Below are 21,540 nucleotides of genomic sequence, written 5' to 3'. Positions count from 1 at the left end.
GGGAAGAGGGAGGTAAATCAAAAAATAAACCTTCTGAGATTCAAATAATTCCAAAGTTATGCTTTTTACAATTAGATATGCCTAGATAATTTCAAATAAAGTCAAAGCTAAATTCAAGCTAAGATTACGATGCAGAAAAATGCTGGAATTATTTCTCAGTTTCTGTTCATTTCTACCTAATTTTGTCCTTCACTTGCCACTTAAATGTGTAGCCATAACTACAGTAAAAAGAGAGATGAGTAGATTATATAACCTCACATAAACAAAATAAAACATATTTATAAAAAAATTCCAGCTCAAAAAAAAAAAAGAAATTATTATCTTAAATTACAGAACTTTATCTGAATCATCTGAGTTCGTACAAATATAAATGCTGCTCTTCCAGCTCAGGCCATTCAAAATGAATTATGTGAGCTTGGTTTTATAATTATCACTCTTTTTTCTTACTGGCTGTAAAAGTTTGTTTCATGCCTCTACATTTTTTTATCCTTCCTGGGGATGGTATGTATTTCCTCTCCCTGCCCAAAAGTCTTATATGATGGTATAACTCACTTTTGGTCCGCTACATCACCCTAGTCCAGTATATCTGACAATAGAAATACTTTATCTATTTATTTAGCCAATGTGCCTCAACTTTCTGCTGGATAAACTGATCCCAGATTAGATGCTATGTTTCAGCCTGCATTCCATTTTTTTCTTTCTCAGGGCTGCTAACGCTGGTCTCTGCTTCTGGTAATCTTAGTGATAATTGGTCACGATCCCATTTTGTTTATACTAGAAATATTTAAAACATGACAATCATTCTCATGCTTACTCACAACTTGAATCGATCAGTTGCATAATGCAAAAATTACAATACAATTTTTCAGTAGAGCAAACTAGAAAACACGGTAAATACTATAAGCCAAAAGTTTTACGCATAACACTCTCAATAAATGGACCCCAAAGTTTTCTTAAAAAAAAATAAAAAATAATTTTCAAAAACTTATAAGCAGCAAATAAAATTTAAACCAAGTTTAATTTTCATTTTCAACCTTTCTCTGTACACACTTGCTATAGCCAAATTCTACAGAATCTGCAAATATGGAAAATAGATGCTTTAAATATAACTACCAAAGGCTAAAATTTATGATGTGATCAGGTGCAGTAGCTAATATGAGTGCACATCTTGGGGCAGATACAGAATAACTGGTCTGCTATAATTGATAGTTTTACAGTGACTAATAAAAAAGCTTCATTGCCATGTAATATTTAAGACGTCAGTGAAAGGGTTTAAGAATTGGATTGCTTTACTCAAAATGGCTGACAAGTGCCAGCAAGGATGATATGAGTTGCTGAATGATTAGAAGAAGGTGAGTAAAATATATGTCATGATACTTAGGTGCTCTGTTTTCAGGTACCATCTTATTCAATAGAAAACAAAGTAAATATTCAAAAGAATCCAGCCAGCCTTTAAATCTTGAAGTAGGCATAATTTTCAGAAATGCTTGTTTGTTTGCTGGCAATCTAGGGTCTTCACATACTGTAAAGACTGAAAAGTCATGTGCTGGGAGCACTCATCTCTGCTATTCTAGAGATTTTGGGGTCCTAAATACTCCCTCCGAGACTTCTGTACTCAGTCCCTACTTAATTTTATTTTGGTTATAGCAACTTATTTGTGAGAACTGTAGTATTATTTTAATCACTTTTCCTTGTATGCCTCAGTACCTCTGTGACTTAGGAAGGATAAAAAAATTCAAGCAGTACTCCTGGTTGTGAATGGGACTACACAGATCTGTGCCGTTTAGTGCTGCTACTAACATTTGCTGTTACACTAGCCTTCCAAGACTTTAGTCTGATCATTTTGTGAGCAGTTTTTGAATATTTTATATGATTAGAATACTTCATGGAATGATAACTGTACCAGTAGCAAAGGAAATAAACTGTGTTCCACGGGTGACCTCCCTAAAATCTAACTACCCAAACCATTAAGTAGGGGTAAGAACCATTTTCTTTCTCCCTGTTGTGAACTTGTTTAGCCTCCTTCACCCCATGACTAACTAAATTGGCCAAAATACAGTTAATAAACTCTAAAGGCTGAGTCTGAAACAAGCTTTTCTGGAAACAATGTGGCTCAGCATTTCATGGTTCGGTCTAGTTCTTCTGGAATAAGGCTCCATCCAGATACCAGAATCATGGTCTCACTGGTGCCAGAGGTCTAAGAGGAGGGAGAAGGACAAATAAACACTTTTCTCTGATTTCTAAGCCCAAATCTTCCAATGCAGTTTTCATTTCCTGTTATGGAACTTCAGATGGCTAACTGGATTTTCTATCTTCTACTCTAAGCAAAATATTATCTTCAGTTTCTGTCTCTGGTGCGGGAACTGACAAGTATGTTAATTGGGAAGAGAATAATCTTCATATTTACGTGATCTACAATTCTGAGAAAAAAATGGTTGGGTATTGTAGTGAACATTTAATAGCAAAACAAAAATAAGTACCACTGTAGCGAGGTCAATGTCAATCTCTTTTCTCAGGTAACAAGTGTTAGGATGCAAGAAAACAGCCTCAAGTTGCTCCAGGGCACGTTTGGGTATCAGGAGAATTTCTTCACAGAAAGGGTGGCCAAGTGTAGTGGAACAGGTTGCCCAGGGACGTGGTGGAGTTGTCATCCCTGCAGATATTTAAGAGACGTAAATATGTGGTGCTTAGGGACATGGTTTAGTGTGGACTTGGAGGTGTTAGGTTGATGGTCGGACTTGATGATCTTAAAGGTCTTTTCCAACCTACATGATTCTGTGATTCTGTGGGAGGCCTAGTCCTGGGCACAACTTTGGGGTTTAAACACTACAAACAGACAGAACAGACGTGAGCAGGGAGAGAAAATTGAGCATAGTGCTTTGTGAAAAAAAAAAATCTGTTTTAAATGAGATATTTTTACTTAAAATATGATCAGTAGTCAACAGGAGAGAGTACAGATACAGTTAGATTTCCACAGACACCGTAATCTCCTGCAAATGTGCTATTCACTACATACGTCTTGTATGCATAGAGCATACTTGTATGCATAGAGCATCTCTGTATCTGCAGTGGGAATGTGGAATATGTCCTTCCCTCCCAGTGACTGTATTATCATCATGAATAATGTATAACATACAGATTACGGTAATTTTTTCTGTACAGCAGAGAATGAATTTAGTTTGACTATTCATTAAGTTAAACAATTCTGTTAAGTAAAACAGCAAGCTTTGTTTCAGCCCTTCACTCAGAGGTAGAAAACATTTGTGCTATAAGTGGAGATTTACTGTGTGCATGAGTAGTTTATTAAATCTTTCCTGTAGGCTCTGTAGCTTCTATAGCCTACTTAGTATAGAAGATAAAATTGTTCACATTTTTTTTTGACAGATAAATTTTAGTTGGAGTTAAACTAATTACTTGTTGGCTATTCAGTACTGCTAAAAGTCTTTTTCTTTAGGCACTGTGACCACTGTGATTCTGCTTGCAAACAGCAGTGCAGTAGCCAGCAGATTCCAGCAGGGATAATTGACTCTTGTGTGAAGTTTCATAATAGAACACTTGGAAGTGGTTAAAATTCATTTTCTAAATTTAGAAAAATTAAAGGACAGAACCACAGCAGGTATAAATCAGCATACTTGGTTGAAGTCACTGGAATCTTAGAGATTTAGACCAACAGAATACATGAGCTCACATCTGAATATTGAAAGACTGACCAATCACGATAGGTTTCTGCTTCAGAGAAAAGCATCGTTTCCCTTCTACTGCTTATGTCATTATCCAAGTTATGAAGTAACCAGCTGTGAAAATCATATTCATATAGATTAATATTTACCTTATTTTGGAGGCATATCCTTTGTGAGTGATTGCTCACTAATGAAACAAGATGTGCCCAATCTTTCCCTCAGTTTAGACAGAAAAATTATTGCTGCAGTCAGTAATTTTAAATGATCAGCAGTGCATCTTTACTGACAAATGGTGATGTTTTTCCAATGCTACATATGGTTCTTCTGAAAGTTATATAAGAATGTCTTTGATACAGAAATGTTGTGGAACAGCAGAGATCATCAAAAGTTATAATTCTGACTTTAAGTTAGCAAACATGGTAGTTTTGAAGAAGATAATCCCTTCTTTAGTTTGAATTTTGAACTGAAGAATTTAGGCCAAATGACTCCGAAGGATAATAATTTAAGACAGCTAAGTACCATTAATATATGTATTTGCTGAATTTTACTAAAAAGGTGATTATTTTTGCATTGGTCTCAATCTTACTGTCAGGGAAACGAAAGCAAAAAAAGAAAAGAAATCATATTGATCCTACTGAGAGGAGGAATAGATTTCAAAACTGTTACATGGACATGCACAGTTTTGGACTGCTAAGAGAACAGTATATCAACACATTAATGAAACTTTGACTGGTGGGCTTTGCTCTGTCTTCTGATTCAGAAAAGAAGACGGGAAAAAAAAAACTTTTTTTTTCCTGAGGCATCAGTAATTTTACAGCAGAGAGATCTTCTCAGACTGGCTGAACTAATCTACTACTGTTTTAACATATTTCCAGCGTAGAAATAATGTCTTTAATGCTGAGGATTCTGTAAAAGAGGTTATGCCAATCAAATAGAGCATCTCTATAATTTTTCACTCCTTGGTAGGAGAACCCATTCCTAGCTGCAGTAGGTACCTCTGCCCAGAGATGACAATTTCTGCGTGAATGATGACCAAATGTTGCCCAGATGGTATTGCAAAAAAAAATGTATGGATGATGTGCATTAGCAAAGATATGGAGAATCTGGTCCTGAACATTCAGCTGGTGTAATCGCAGTTTGAGCTAAAGTTACACCTCGCCAGCGAGGACTCCAAAGAGCTATTTAAATGTTAGAAGTCAAGGAACAATTAATTTAATGTAGAATTAGGACTAATATAGTGAGGAAGCTAAAAAACATGAGATAAAACATGATAAAACATGAGAACCTGTAAAAACCTCACTGGCAGAATGACATTTGTATGCAATTGTAGTGATTTACCAGTTTATAGATCTTATGCATTTTATCACAAAATGCATGAAACAAGTGACTCAGTCTTGTGCTGTCATCCATCCACAAAGTTTCCCATGGTCCAAACTAACGCACCAATAAATACTAATGCACTAATAAATACTAATAAATACTAAAAATAAAAACTAATGCACTAATAAATACTTATTAACATTTTTATGCTATCTGCTTTGTGATGATGTGTTTCAAGTAATTTGACACATTCAAAGAACCCCCCCTGAATTTAAGGCATTATCATGGTTTTATATAAGTAATTACAATGAAAGCAAGCTCTTGCAGGACCATATTGCAAACTGAGAAGGGACTGGACCAGAAGACCTTCAAAAGCACCTTCTAACTTTAAAAGTACCTTCTAACCTTTAATTTATTTACTATTTGAAGTCTCAAGTTCATACTCTGACCCCCTTGAATCATGTTTTACAAATAGGAAAACTGCGCATCCGCAGATCGGTTTGCACGTCTTGTTACAACACTAATGTGAGAAGTGGAAATATCTGAGAGTGAGATTTTGCATCAGTGTCTGAAACACTAACTTTCAAAAAATGTACTGTAATCTGCAAATAGGTAAATAGATGTGGTTTGCTTACCTCTATTGATAGACCTGAATATGTCTAGCAGTCAAAAATAAAAATAGATTTCAGTACGTATTTAAGTGTAATCTGGGCATTATCAATTTTTTTTTTTCTGGACATTAAAAGCACTTGCAATAGTTAGGTCATATAATCAGAAGGACTGATCTGAAAGTCTTAAGGAGATGAAAAGGGCTTTGTCATTATAACTTTCATTAGTATTAATGGCACTTGCACAGCTAAAGCCCTGCTCATCTGGATATAGATGCACCTCTGGTTGCTCTGGCTGGTATGCAGTTTTACAGACACAGACATTTAGGCAATTGGATATCCATGTTGACTTATGATCCACTTGGAATTCAGATAAAAGATGGAATTCAGTGGCCTTTACCCCTAGTTGCATTGGCCTTGTTCCCCTCCCTCTCTTTCACACTAATCTCATAAAACATTTGCTGTGTTCTGAGATTTGGAGTGCCAAAATGGCTTGGGATGCCAGATGAGCAAACAAATAGCTATTTATTTCCTACAAATCATTACCAAAGGGAAATGCAAGTTTTAGTGCCTTCAGGCTGCTATTCAATAAGGTTATTCTAGATTTGAGAAGTGTCCCAGACAAGCACAAGGTTTTCCATCTTCTGATTTCACACTGTCCAGTACACCAGACTCTACTAACTAGCTGCTTAACTTCTGATGTTTTTGCAGCACCTTCATACTCAGGGACTCATTGACTCTGTGAAAGGATGTATTTGATTTGCTTTTTTCTTTTCCACTTCTTGGAGAAGAGATGTTTAACTGGGTTTACAACAGGAGTACGGTGTTTTATACATAAAGGTTTTATTTATTTATTTATTTACTCTGCAGACTAAAAACATATAGTCTAATGCCTTCTGTTTGCAATGGCTCTATTTAGAAGGATTTCCTTTCCTTCAGGAGGGAGAACCCTGCCTCAGTTATGTTCCTTTGAATTGCAGTTAGATCTCTGCACCCCAGACAGCTGAATAAACACATTTCCCTCACCGATTTAATTTTCCTGGTCCATTTGTTAGTACCAGCAGAATACTATGTAGCACATTGCCAGTTAAAACTCAGCCTTTGATTGCCAGTAATACATTACAGGTTGAATCTGTACAGCCAAAAGGAGAAGGCTAGGTTGCCTATTGTTTGATCTGGAAAGCTGAAGCTCCAAGATGTTAATGCTGATGCAGGATGGGTTAGGTGATGCCTGGAGGCTGCAGTCAGTGGTACTTGGTACAAGAAGTGAGGGTATAAATCGACCTAGCTTCACTAGCAAGCTCAACTCAATGTAATGCAAGACTTGCTCTCTCATGCATATTGTGCATTCCCACTTGCCAGTGTCTTATGCACAGTGTCATGCTGCTTCCAAGTTCTCTGTGCCTTCAGACCCTCCTAGGAAAAAGAGCCTTATATGAAGAGATGCTGTGGCTCTTTCCTGTTAGGCTATGTTCATGGGGAAGACAGAAACAAAAACCTCTTTCCTTATTAAGCTGTATTTGTGCAGTTGGCTTGCAGCTCCCAGATGCTCAACACAGGAAAGCATTCGGGCCACCCATGCTGGGTAGGTCTAAGCAGCATGCATCAGGATAGTGCTGTAGGTAGGAACGTGCAGGACCTCGACTGAGCGAAGGTCTGTATTAGCAGAATGGTTCTCTTAGCATCTGGGACTGCTTATTCGTTTTCTATCACACTCATAAGCATGGTCTGCTGTGTCTGTTTTCAATCACATGTGTCAAGCATGAGCTCCAGATGCCATAAAATCTGCTTCTCTGCACTCTTCCCCACTTCTGTGCTGTACAGGAGAGACTGTAAAGATTCAGGCTGACACAGGAATATTAATGAAAAATTCTGCTTTTAACTTACTCATATCCAAACCCACCGTCTTGCTTAAAACATTTGTAATATCACTAAGAATTTCAATATTCAGCAGTGTTTAAACTTTTTCATAGAAGCAGGTCAGGAAAGGAGGGCACTAGCATACTATGCAAATAAATATATAAATAAATAAATAAAATAAAAGCCTTACATGGAATGGCTAGCACCATTCAGCTTTGATTACCACTGACATTCTCAAATGAAAATATCTGTTGATGCCATATACTAAATTAGATTCTATGTTCTCCTCTGGAACTGGAGGCACAGATTTCAAGAAAGGAAAACATCCATTAAGGCAAGTCTACATATTTCTAATGCCTAACTTGCCCTTTTACCACACTAAGATGGTTGAATTATACTAGATCTGTTGCCATACTGCTCAGTAGCAGAAAAAGATTAAAAAAAAAAAAAAAGGAAGAAAAAAAAAAAGTAGACTATTTTTATTCTGTGGGTTCTGCTTAGCAAAAGTGAAAACCAAAACACCGGCAAAAATTTGTGCTGAACTTCCCAAATGAACAATAAGCTCAAGTTCATCAGAGTGGAGAAAAGCTGTGTGACAGTATGTTTGAATGAATCTAATTATTGGCCTTGTCAGTAATGTGTTGCATCAAATCATTCTCTCAGAGGAAAGTAATGCAACAACACTGTGTACATACTAAGTGATATTTTGGTGGAGAGTTGCATAACAATGACAAATAGATTTGTTTTATAATAGGTCCCACCTGAGTCAGTGAGAGAAAATATAGACATGCCAAAGGTGATAAGCACTGAAGTTTCTTCAAATAGACAGTGTGATCTCAATTGTATTAAAAGGAAACTTTGCTAAAGTGAACTGTAACCTCAACTATTATGTGACATCTTTACTGTGAGTCTCCTTTTATAAAGCAGGATACTTTTCAATGCTTTGTACAGTACTATTAAAACCAGAATTATATGTGCATTATCCATGTCCAAAGAGGTTGCCTGTAAATTCATCTTTTTCAAGGCTTTGCATTTCTTTGTTTTTATTTGTTTTTACAGTTCCACCCAAAAGGGAGATGATGATTATGAAGATTATACTTCAAATAAGACTTGGGTTTTGACTCCCAAAGTTCATGAGAGTGATGTCACTCTTATTTTAAATGGCTTGCTAGAAGGATATGACAACAAGTTGAGACCTGACATAGGAGGTATGTTGGTTTTCTTTTTAGTCCAACTTTAAGTGGTGAAGAGAAAGCTTTTTCATACCATATTATACTACACAGGTAGCAGAATCCATTGAAAGTTGCTATGAAAACAAAGTAAGATGTAATAAAACATCACTGGCACAAAAAGTACCCATGATTTTGGAACCTGCCATAAATTGTTAAGATTGCTAAATCTAACCTAAGACACCTAACAAAACCATCAGGATTTGCTGAATCAGGCTACTTGTGACCGTGCAGGTTAACCCTGGCACACTCGGGGCCGGTGACCACTGTCCTGGGGAGCCTGTCCCAGTGACTGACAACCATCTCAGTGTAGAACCTTTTCCTAACACCCAGCCTGACCGTCCCCTGTCCCAGCTCCATGCCGTTCCCTTGGGTCTCTGCTCAGCAGGGCAAGAAGTGACTGGGGAATGAGACAGTGAGAAAGAAGGCTTCACAAAGGATAAGTGCAGTCAAGCAGATTGACTTGATTTCCCTAGATTTCCCCAACAACTGATAAAACTATATAAACCCAAGTTCAGACTCATAATGGAAGTCTTATTTAACTGGAGAAACTTTTGCAAGGATCTTCCTCTCCACTGATTACTGAGGGAGCTGAGAGATAAGGGTCCCTGAGTAGATAGAAGGCCCTATGTGTGTGCAGAACAGCCAGATGATACCTCTGTGGAAGAGGATACAGAAGTAAGATTATAGGAAAACACAAGGAGAATTCAAAGATGAGGCAGGCAGGCAGAGGAATGCATAGAACAGCAAGGTTAATGAAAGAAACTGTTTCTAACAAATTTACAGAGGCTTATAAAGCAAGGACATTTTACGGTGAGTGAAAACATGAGTGTTTAACCTTCAGCATATGTGAGTAGTCTAAAGAACAGAGGAGTGTGCTTTACTCTCCCAATCCAAGACATTAAAGAGCAGAGAAAAAGTAAGCATTTATAAAAAACATCTAGGAAAAAAATATGTTTTAGTCAGGGTATTTGAGAACAATAAAGCTACAGTAATTTCAAAATAAATTAATCTAGCAACTGTTTTTGTTCCTGCTTTAGAGCCTTGAGTATTAATATTACTTCGGGTTCATGAAATTGTTACTTATCTACAGGCATCTCTGCAGGCAACAGCAGTCACATTGCATTCAGCATTATAATGTTAAATGAGTGATGCAACATATTGTAAGAGGAATAAGTTTCCTTTCGTTGATTGTGTTTTGTCAGATGTGTTGCTGCAATTTGACACAAAATATACATAGTCAGATATGACTCACTGAAGTAATGACGCTGGTTTCAGTATTTGTTCTCACAGCATAAGTAAATATGTTCTGATAGAACAAATTGTATAAGAATTTGTCTCAAAGTGTGTTTAACTAATTTCAAGCTGGCGAAGTTGCTGTAAATTTATAACTATTGGATATGCACATTTAAATGTGAGGCAACCATAGCCATACAACAGAGGTACTAAAACAATCTTTTTCATTTGTTTGATTCTCTTGCAGTTGGTTTTGACCTTCATTCATGGTAGTGATTTTTGTTGTTTCTCTTACAGTTAAACCAACAGTAATTCACACTGACATGTATGTAAATAGCATTGGGCCTGTGAATGCTATTAATATGGTACGTAAATGATTGCCACATTTTCCTACAATGTTCAAAGTTGAATGTCCATCATTTTTGGCATTACAAGGTTTCCATTAGTTTTAATGTTGTATTATACCTATATTATTTAAAATCTCATTGTTATTATAGATGTAAGGACTGCATGAGCTATGAGTCTAGATGAGACAGCAAAACTGATCTGTGAATAATAACAGTTTTAACATCTCTTTGCACATCCATGTGCTGTATTCTGCAGTGCTTTCTGACAGTTTAGCTCTTGTAGGACTGACCTTCCAGATTGCTACAAATCAAGCAAAGGCATTCACCAGTGATATTACTACTCCTGCCACCGAGAGATAAAAGGAAAAAGCTCAGATCCTAAAAGCAAAGTTCCATAAAGAAAACTTTAATTCTATCTTCATATAGCTGACGGAAAGTGATTTAGCCTGAGCACCACAATGTCTATTTCATTCTAATAGTTTTCAAGTGTAGCAAGAAATTTTACATTGCTCTTTTTCATTCTACAATTTCTTTTGCTGTTTCTGGCTGCCAACTGGCTACCAGGGAAAGTGAGACTTCAGCACTTCTGACATTAACTGGGGAGGGTCACAGGCAATTGGGTTAGCCAAATCACTTCAAATCTTACCTGTCCCAGATCCAAGGGAATAAGTAATTGTTCTCTAACCTGATCAGGTGTGGGTTAAGGTGTGGGGACACGGAATCAGAAAGGTACATACAAATATGACTCTATTTTATTTTAGGTCAACCTGTCAGCAGGAAAATAATGAAATAGTTTTGTTTTGTTTAACAACAATCTTTGGTAAAGAATCTCCTCAAAAATTCACAAAGAAATTGTTTTTATCAGTTCTAGTATCATCTTCTCTATTTCACGTTTCTTTGTTTGTTTTCTTATGAAGTTAAGGAAAGCATATCAGGAGTAATGTGAAATGCCGAGTACTATGTTTTCATCAGTATTTCTGGTTAACACAACAGGAATATACAATTGATATATTTTTCGCCCAAACGTGGTATGACAGACGTCTGAAGTTCAACAGCACTATAAAAGTGCTCAGATTAAACAGCAACATGGTTGGGAAGATCTGGATACCAGATACATTTTTCCGAAATTCCAAGAAAGCTGATGCTCATTGGATAACAACTCCTAATAGGATGCTCAGGATCTGGAATGACGGCAGAGTGTTGTACACACTGAGGTATTTACATCTGACTTTAATTTCAGTTTCTTAAGGGAAAACCAAAGAAAAGGTCCTGTGAATTCAAGTCACTGACATTAATCCTAAAGAAAAAACAATGTTGTTTCCTATTAGTTACGTGTACAACCCTGAAAAAGGAAAATATTAAGAAGTTTTTTTTTATTATTTTCATGCAATATATTTGATATTGATAAATTAAAATGGTTTCATTTCTACCTATAGATTTTTCTATCTTCCTTCCCAAATAGTTACATTTATATACTACAAGAATATGAGCATGGTTATAGTAATTCATCTTCATTTTCATGTACGTTCCATTGTTTACCAGTAGTTTGGTCCATACTGTCTTTTACCTTTTTATTAGGTTAAACTAACAAATTTGAAATATCCTTGAATCAAATAGATGTTATAAATGAGGTGCTGCAAGCACCAGAAGCCTCATATTCTGAATTGATTACTGCTTAGTTAGATTAAGTTTCACCTGAGAAAATATTTCATTCCTCAAATATCTTATGAAAATAATGATTCTCTTTTTATGATTGATCATTTATGGCTTAGGTCAATACCTACCTATATGCCCTGTTCCACTAAAATTTTCATGAAACTAAACTTGGTATGGTCATCTCCAGATTTCTCACTTGCCTGGATAGTTTTGCTTTTGAGACAGATTATCCTTATAAGTCTTGTAAATAATTGTTACATGCATGCCTACATTTAGATGTTACTTATGCAACATTTACTAATTTAAAAAACACATTCCCAACTATCATAATATATTTCCTAAATGTGGAAACCCTAGGTGCATTTTTTTTTCTAATGTGGTATAATATTTGGTTGTATATAAAATGTAGATAAAAGAGGTATCTGTTCAAGAGACCTTATAATTTAAAATAAAAGTACAGAGTCAAAATTATCAGGCTTAAGACCTTCTGAGTTTTAAACTGTATTTTCAAATTGTTATGGATTTTTCTGCTTTTGTTTTACTGGGTGGCAAAAAAAGAAAGTTTCAGGACAGTATATTCATTAACATTTCAATGAATAGTTTTGAATCTTTCCTTAAGACAAACTTTTAATGTTGCAAATGTTTGAATTACAAAAAGGAGTCTTATTTCATAGTTATTTTACATTCATTACACATTGCATCACCAGAATAGATAAGACAATGATTGGAATTGAAAACCAGTGCAAATCAAAGTCAGCCTGATAAAGAATATCCCAGGTTCACTTTTGAAATGTTAAATTGGACTTAGCTACACCAATGTCTCTTTGGACTTGGTACCTTTTTCTTCAAACCACTGTTTCCCTCATTAGAAAGAGATATATCTGATAGAACTTAGAAACAGTTATCCAATATTTATGTATGTCTAGTTGTCTAGGTGAGTCACAGCAAGGACCAATTAGGATTCATCCAGAAATGAAATGTGATAGTATCATTGCAAATCTGGGATTCTGGCTGAAGAGAAGAGGGCTCCAGGAGAGATGGCTGATTTTCTTATTGGCTCCCCCAAGCTCAAGCGCAGTCCATTCTGACCAGCAGGAAATTAAGCAAGGAGGTCTGCATGGATCAACACAAAGCTCCTGACAAAACTCAAATGTGGAAAGAAAACATACAAGAGGCAGAAGCAGGAACAGGTGTCCCAGAACACTGTCCAAGCTCTCAGAGACAGGGTTAGAAAAGCCAAAGTTCCTCTGGAATTGAATCCAGCGAGGGACATAAAAGCATAAAGAAGAGTTTATTCACATACATCCTCAACAAATGGAAGACTAGGAAAAATGTGGGTGCACTGCCAAATGGGAATGGGGATCTGGTCCTAAAGGACACTGAAAAGACAAGGAATACAATGCTGCCTTTGCCTCAGTCTTTACCGGTAAGACAAACCTCCAGCAATCCCAGGTTCCCAAGATCAGTGGGAAAGCCTGGAGCAAGGGAGGCATACCCTCAGCGGAGAAGAACCAGGGACAGGCTAAAAAACAGGACAGCAAAGTGGATGGAAAACTTCATGAGCTGCCAGGTGGAAAGGGTTGTGAGCACTGTCATGAAAGAAGTTTCCTTCACTTTTCCTTTTCACTAGAAGCCACTAGTGGTGTACTCCCTAGTTTGGTACTGAGTCAATACTGTTTAACACCTTCATGTCTTCATTAATTACCTGAACAATAGGACAGAGTGCACCCTCAGCAAGTCTGTAGGTAATACAAAACTGGGAAAAGTGATTGGTATATCATAGGGTTGCACTGACACTCAGAGGGACTACAACACACTGGAGAAATGGGCCAAGAAGGGTCTCATGGACTTCAGCATAGGAAAATGTAAAGTCCTGTATCAGGTGATGAATAGCCCTATGCATTAGAACAGACTGGGTGCCAGCCAGCTGGAAAACACAAATGGGAATACAGGAAATTCTGGTTAAACATAAGAAGAAGCTTTCTTACTGAGAGAGTGGACACATCATGAAACAGGTTGCCCAAGGAGGTTGTGAGGTTGTGAAGTCTCTATGCTTGGCGATATTCAAAGCTCGGTGGTGCTTTGTCCTGGGGAATATCTACTCAATTCCATAAGAGAAAACAAAAGAAAAAAAAAAAAACAGTAGTGTAATCTGATCCCATCCCAGATTCAAACAATGTTAAATTTGTTTATCAGAGAAAAGACACTTGAAGGAAGAATTTTTTTTTTCTTTTTTTGGATCCATATTATAATTTTCTTCAAATGAAACTGAAGATGATAGAAATGAGAAGAGAAAGAATGGACAATGTTCTTAGCATACAGAATTATCTCTCTTTTTGTGTCACAAACACATCATCCCTTAGTTTCAAGAGAAATGAGTTTTGTTCCTAAACCCCTAATGTAGAAAAGTTTCCTTTTGACTTTATTAACTTGTTGACTAGCAGCCACAGCATTCCTCTATAACACACACACACACACATCCACCCAGTGGGAGATTTAGGGAGACATCTGCATATAGCATTGACATGCATGAACCAGGAAGCACGCTCAGCTCACAGAGTTGCTTATTTGGACACCAAGGAAACAGAAAAAACAACAACAACAACAACAACAACAAACTACAGTTTTCATATGAACAAAAGGAGCAAATAAACATCACTGCTCTTCCCCCCCCCACCTCCTCCCTCCTGTCCACAGCCTTTTCTTCTTATGGGTTATTTGCTTACAGCCCATGTATCATGCAGCTCATGTCAGAACTGGGATACGTACAAACTAGAAACAAGGGGGATTAAATGAAAAATTGTGGAGCTTTTAGCAGGGCATACATCTAATCTAATTTTGGATTTCCAAAAGTACGTGTGTCTATGTGATGAATATCTATAGCACCTACATCACTTGAGTTATAATTGAGACTTTCCTGATAGTCAGTGGAGAGAAAAACCTTCCTGGTGCTTTCCTCTTCCAATTTAATTCAGATGTCTATTTTGGAATGTAACGAAGTATATCCCCAGAGCATCTTTCTTTCCACTGGGTGCAAAGATGGCTGAGATGGCTATCTTGGATGCGGATGTCTAAAATTGGACTCTTACACATCATTTTGGAATAGTTTTTTTTTTTTTTCTTGTAAAATACATTTCCCTAGTGCATTATGGCATGTTGTGACACAGAGACGTGTCACTGCTCAGGAGAAAACCTGTGAATCCACTCAGGGACTTGCCAGTCATGAGTAATTCTGCCATTTCAGATGCATAGGAACAGAACTTTTAATATCTCATTCTACTGTACAGTAGATGGTAAGAGCGAACATAACAAAAAAAAAAGAAAAAAGAAAAAAAAAGAAAACAAAAGAAAAAAAAAGAAATACTGCTTATCAATAAACATGTCTTCCTATGTTTGGAATAGCCAAATTAATATATCCATATCAAAAGTTTACTTTTGCTTTCTATATTCATTATATATATGCATATTTCATAGTCAGATTCCACCATAGTAACCACCCTTGTTTTAATTGCCGTGACATAGCTTTCAGTACAAACTTCTCAGGTGTGTTCTGTATAACCTGATTTCTTTTTCCTCAGGCTGACAATTGATGCTGAGTGTCAGCTACAGTTGCACAACTTCCCAATGGATGCCCATTCCTGCCCTCTGGAATTTTCAAGCTGTAAGTAACGTGCTTAAAAATAACTCTTTCCTGACCCATGCTGAGCTACTTATTAAAAAATTTGAGGGAAATAACATACATATATATATAATTTACTTGCAATATGCTTCTCCAGTTTTTTCCAGAAATAGAAAATAGTATTTTTACTCCCCAGAATACATTAAAATCCTAGCAATGACTATGAAACAAAGCATTCTGTATTTTCCTTCACAATAAGATGGCTACCCAAGAGAAGAGATTATATACCAATGGAAGCGCAGCTCAGTGGAGGTGGGGGACACGAGGTCCTGGAGGCTTTACCAGTTCTCCTTTACGGGATTAAGAAATACAACTGAGGTAGTGAAGACCACATCAGGTAAGACAACTGATTTATTTACCATCACATTTATTTACGATTGTATTAAAAGAATTAGAAAGAAGGAAATCTCTTACTGTTTGGAACTTGGCATTAGCACTTCACAGAAAAGATACAGGGTTTAGTATTTCTGAAAAGGAACTCACAGAAAGAAAAGTTGTTGCCTATTGTCCATTCTTGCATTGTCCTCCAAGATATGCTTAGAAGTGGCAGAAGAAAGCTACTGCTGCGAGGGGTGAGTGAGCGAAGGTATTTCCTAGCCTGCTTCGGCGTAGAAAACAGCACAGTAGAGCCTCCAAGTGATAATCTGATATTGGTTTGAATATTTTACAGTTCTGTTCCCAACTCCTAGAAGCAGAAAGTTAGGCCTGGACAGAAATGAAATTCAAAGTCCTAACCTCTTTACTACAGCAGCTCCAAGTGTATTTTGCTCCTTAAAACAGGGCACATTCAGCTCTCATTAAAAAGAACAGTCTTGCAAGCCAGAGTCTCAGATGATTTTCCTGCATATTTCTATCTCCTTGGAAACAAGTAATGGAATTTAAAATGATAAATGAGGAAGGACTCAGACTTTAATAAAAATGGCAATTTTAACCCTACTAGCTAAGCAGGAAAATACATTCTTCTAGACATATATTTTTGTATTTGTCAGTAGAAAGGAAATCACCGAGTATGAGAAAGGATGCAAAGAAGAATTACATATTAATATTCTTGTACATGCATGATATCCCTTGTCTTTGATTTCATAATGAAAGCAGTTTTTCTTTTCAGGTTGCTTTTGACTTTCACTTTATTTTATTGTTCTGGCAAATATATTGGTTTAAATTCAGACATTTGTGTTTATTTTGACTTCAGAAATATCCCCATCCGTTAGAAAGAATAACACAATTATTTCTAAAAGTTCAGCGTCACTATTATATTCAAAAGGAGAGTGAGATAACGCTAGAGCTGAGAGCAGCCTGCTGTGCATTACACTGTAGTGCAAACAAAGAGTTTGAGAATTAATTCAACTTCTAACTGCTGAATAACTGGATATTAAGCACCAATGACATGTTTGGTCTTAGGAGCAGGGCAAAAACAGAATGAAGCCTCCAAGCAGTAGCTACATTTGCCTTGTGGCCCCTTCTGGCACTTTATCTGAAGGAAATATTTAGTCAACTATTCAAGAAAGCATTTGACCTTTCTCATTTTCCCAGGGAAATAAAAATACAGGTGCAAAAGAGGACAAGATAGCAGTGTGTGTGGGAGCCATAGCTGCTAATAACTACCATTACACATGATCTGGTACAGCTGATCTCAAAGCAAAAATATAAACAGCAATGCATCTCACCTCAGACTGCCCCTGCAGCAGGCACAGTGCAAAAGGCAGCAGTAAACTGAAGCGTGGTCTAAGATCTCATCCTGCCCCAGCTGACCACTAGATTTATATTAGCCATAACTTGAGTTCCCCTTATTTGCTCCTTTTCTTTTTTTTTTTTTTTTTTAAGCGATTCTCAGATAAACTTATTTTGGCCAGAAATACAAAGCAATAAAATCTTAACATACTACAAGCTTCATATCCACATCTTGTGGTGGTGAATCAAAAGCACTCTAATGTTCTGCTAATGTGAAGTGAGCACATACTGGGAAACAAGCAGTAAAGCACAGAAAGAAAAAAAGATACTTTCCCATGCAAAGGAAACCTTTTTTTTCAGGGAACAGCTATTCAAGCTTGTAGCACTACCATAATGTTGTACCAGTAATTTTCAATATGATGACATACACTATACCTTTTAATTTGCTCAAACAAAAATAAGTGATTAGCAGTTAGCATGTCCTTTAATGCAGAGTCCCTCTAGTCATCCCTCAACTCCTAAGAAGAAATGCTCATGAAAACTACTCAGTATCCTGACCGACTCTAAAGATCTGAGTACAAAAACTTGGAAAACAATCCCGTGTATGTTTCTTCTCCTGTGGTTATCTTAAATTTGATTTTCCTTGACTCTTTGGTTTATATGACTGCAGATATGCAAGAAAATTTGATCCAGGTGCAGAATCTAAATAATGAGAAAGTGAAGGGAAAAAAAGAAGAGATTGTCATGAATATGGTCTACCTCCTACAAATATTGTGATAAAGCTGGCAGGGCCCAAAGACTGTTTGTTGCTTACCTAAATGCCTTATTGGCATGCTGGGAGCTATATTAAGTACAATATTTCTCAGCCCGATTTATTACCTACCTAAAATTACTCTGACATACACATATTATTAACAGAGCTGCCCCAAAAGAAAAGAAAAATAATCCAAGCTAATAGATTTACTTGCAACCTGTGTACAGCCTGAGTACACAGGAGTTTGAATGCCCAAATAGCCAAAATTAGTCACGAGGCTTTATGCAACTAATTGCAGTGCTGTGGATAATGGAGTTTAGGTACAAACTAATGACAGTCCCATAGGTGATGCTTTGGAAGAGATATGAGCTTAGGCACAGTGGAGGAGATTAAGGAGATGTCAGAAAGAGGACCGTACTGTAATTCCCACAACTCTTCCACAAACTAAATTTAGGTGAAAACAGAACCCAGTGAAACCTGAACACAAGATGTTAGTGTATGAGACTGAATAGTTATAAAATAGGAGGAGCCTGGGGGTAGTATTAAGGTATTTGAAACTGGAGTTAACTTTCCATATCTATGTTTACTCCATTTTAACAGAAACTCTTGATTCTCATTGTCTCCCAGTGACTAAGACATCCAAGTCCTTGAGGGCTATGCTGGCTCAGTGACTGGAGCAGAGAAGAGAATCAGAAAGGATGGCTGAGACTTGGTCATTAAAAATTCCCTGCTACCTCTATTTCTGTCATGTCATAGCTGAATGTTCAAGATCTGGGCTGAGTTAAGGGCAGAGGGAAGCAAGAACTGATGAGTGTAAGCTCCTTAATATCTGATGAACTTGTCGAAGTGACATTTGTCTGCAGCTCTTCCTTTGCAACCAGTGCAGAAATATAAGACTAACTGAAAGGGCCAGATGTTGGAATTTAGCCCCCTATTAGTTAGAAAACCCTGATAACAGCAGCAAAAAGGAACTAGAATAAGACAAAGGTGGAAAAATAAGGCAAACCGGAAAAGACAAACCATCCTGTCTGTCTTCTCTTATCTGAAGCAAGCCATCCAGAATCATCAGCTTGTTGCTCTCCACACAGAACATCCCAATGTGACTCTAATGTTCTGCGAAAGTCACAGACCAAGCAATAAGACATGACTTAGCTAGTGGAATCTGCTGTCCATAATAACAGGAACCACTAAGAAAAGTTAACTCTCAAGTCACTGCTCCATGAACATTTAATTGAAATTATTAGATAGTCTCTACAATTACCAATATATTACCAGTATATATTTATTGCTTTTGCATTACCACCTATGTTGTGTAAACAGCAGTGATTAAGCTTAGATTCTCTGGAATAAAATGAATGTTAAAACATATTATTTGAGTTATGTAAAATATTACAGTTGACCTGACATAAACTGAGATGGCTTTAAGATTTATTGAATTATTGAATTACATCCGTAATCATTGCTCAAATAGTACATATCTTGGATCAATTACTAAGAAACTACCAATTGTCATGTGACCTTTTGGCTCACAGTGTAAGGTCCCGTTCCTGAATGGTACTGAGATTCTTCAATAAAAAATGAACGAGCTAATGGGAAAGTCTAGGGGACAAAAAAAGTAGCTTTTTTTTTTTTTTTCTGAAGTTTAGATGCATTGGATGCATTCATGAGTAATCCTCACTAAGCAATCTGTTATGTATTTTACAAAATCCTACCTCAAACCTAATGCTGAGGGACGTAACTGTTTTTCTTTTACATGTTCAGAGTTCATGATATTGCCTTTGGTTATTTAAAGGTGTCTGATCTATTAGATATGTGTTCTACACGTTACAAATCTAAAACTAGTGTGGCAGAGAGTGGACAGTTAACACAGAAAATAAGTTGTATTATATAACAAGCAATAATAATAAAGAGAAAAACAAAAATGACAGCTCTAACACAAGTTATCCTTTTCCATCCTCAATATTTTCTTTTAGTATTGCACACCACATGTAATTCAAATGAATGATATTTCTTGGCTTTGCTTTAAAAACTATCTTAAATCCAATTTCTGACCTTTCAGATTCACCATGGATTAAAAACAAGGAAAAAATGTGGTTAGAAAATAGTCCAGCAAGTCCACCACTTTTCTTTACTTTGGATGTCAAAATGAAAATTTTACAGAGTGTAGCCAAAATCACGTAAGAGAATAAAAATGTCTATAGGTTAGGAGGGACTTCAAGGAAGTTTTTCTACACAACTCTCTCACCTCTGATTTGACTAACAAGAAAGATAAGCTTTAATCTTTCTGATTATTACTGCAATGCAACAAGCAATACAGAAGTACAAGATCTGCAATACAGAATGCACAAGTGAGTGTTACCAAACAGGGAGATGTAGCACGTTGTGAAAAAGATAAAATAGGAAAATTCAAAAATCTGCAATTTGTTACTTAAAATAAAGAGTGAAATACGCTATTAAGGAAATAATCAAATGCACAAATATAAAAAGGTCAGGAGTTGCTGAAAGATAGAGAGAGAAAGAGAGAAAGAAAGTCCAAAACTACACCAGGATACAGAATGTGATACTGTTGCAAAGAAACTACTTTTTTTTTTTTTCTTCTGGGATTCATGGCCCCAAGTGTTGTATATAAATTTGAGTGAAATATCTGTTCTACTAGGTGAAAAACTGATGCCAAGTTGTTGTTGTTCTTAATTCAAAAAAGTGTTTGACTTTAAGTGCAGCCTTGTAAGAAAGTGAGGGGAGTGCAGGGGATGGTAGTAAGTAACGCATGTAGAGAACATGACCTATGCAAATATTTGGAAGGATGTGACTAGTCTGGAAGAAAGAATAACTGGTGATCAAGGGGTTAATGTTCACGTTCTTCACTTAGGGTTAGGGAAGAAATAATGAGCTCATTTTAATCAAGTAAGATTTAGGCATAAGAGTAAAACACTCTTTTAAAACCATAATAATAATTAACACTGACACATAGGAAGATTGTAGAAATGCTAAAATCAGAGGGTTTATGAAATATGAACAGGCTAGAAATATAGCGATCCTACCTCAGACCAGGAGGAAAGGACTCTTTCAATCAATAAGTTTCAATGAATTTCATAAAATTACTGCACAACATGCAGTTCTACTGATTATTCAGTGTTTTTGAATGGACATCCTGCTATTGAATACCGTATTATGCCAAAGTTTGTAAACGTGTAATTATTTAGGAGAGATGGAGCTTCTGGTATTCCCAGTCCATTTCTGTGACTGGGTAGTTCCTTTTTTTAAACCAGACATTGCACATGTCTTAGTCACAGAGACAGTCCTGAATTTTTAGTTAGATACACAGGCATTATAGGTATAATCAATGAACAGCAATTTAACAAGCTGCACAGGATCCATGAGACTGGTGAGCCAACACCTGTAAATTCCATTTTATTTCTTTCTGTTCTGTATTTTGCATAGCTAATCAGAGCTGTGCAATAGAGATAGTGTATTGCTCATAACTGATAAACAGCACCAAA

At 36.6% G+C, this 21,540-nt stretch overlaps 1 protein-coding gene across 3 annotated transcripts in view; it reads left to right on the top strand.

Moving 5' to 3' along the window:
- Positions 1-21,540, top strand: part of GABRG2 (gamma-aminobutyric acid type A receptor subunit gamma2) — a 75,307-nt gene that overhangs the window by 20,745 nt on the left and 33,022 nt on the right. For all 3 annotated transcript variants that reach the window (XM_080555003.1, XM_080555001.1, XM_080555002.1), the window contains exons 2-6: positions 8,528-8,676; positions 10,231-10,298; positions 11,274-11,494; positions 15,515-15,597; positions 15,815-15,952. In XM_080555003.1, coding sequence (XP_080411129.1) covers positions 8,528-8,676; positions 10,231-10,298; positions 11,274-11,494; positions 15,515-15,597; positions 15,815-15,952 — 659 coding nt within the window. The remainder of the gene's footprint in view (positions 1-8,527; positions 8,677-10,230; positions 10,299-11,273; positions 11,495-15,514; positions 15,598-15,814; positions 15,953-21,540) is intronic.

Source organism: Anser brachyrhynchus (assembly GCF_964034855.1).
Source record: "Anser brachyrhynchus genome assembly, chromosome: 14".
Lineage (NCBI taxonomy): Eukaryota > Metazoa > Chordata > Aves > Anseriformes > Anatidae > Anser > Anser brachyrhynchus.
Note: the sequence above shows the minus strand (reverse complement) of the source record. Positions and strands in the feature narration are given on the sequence as shown.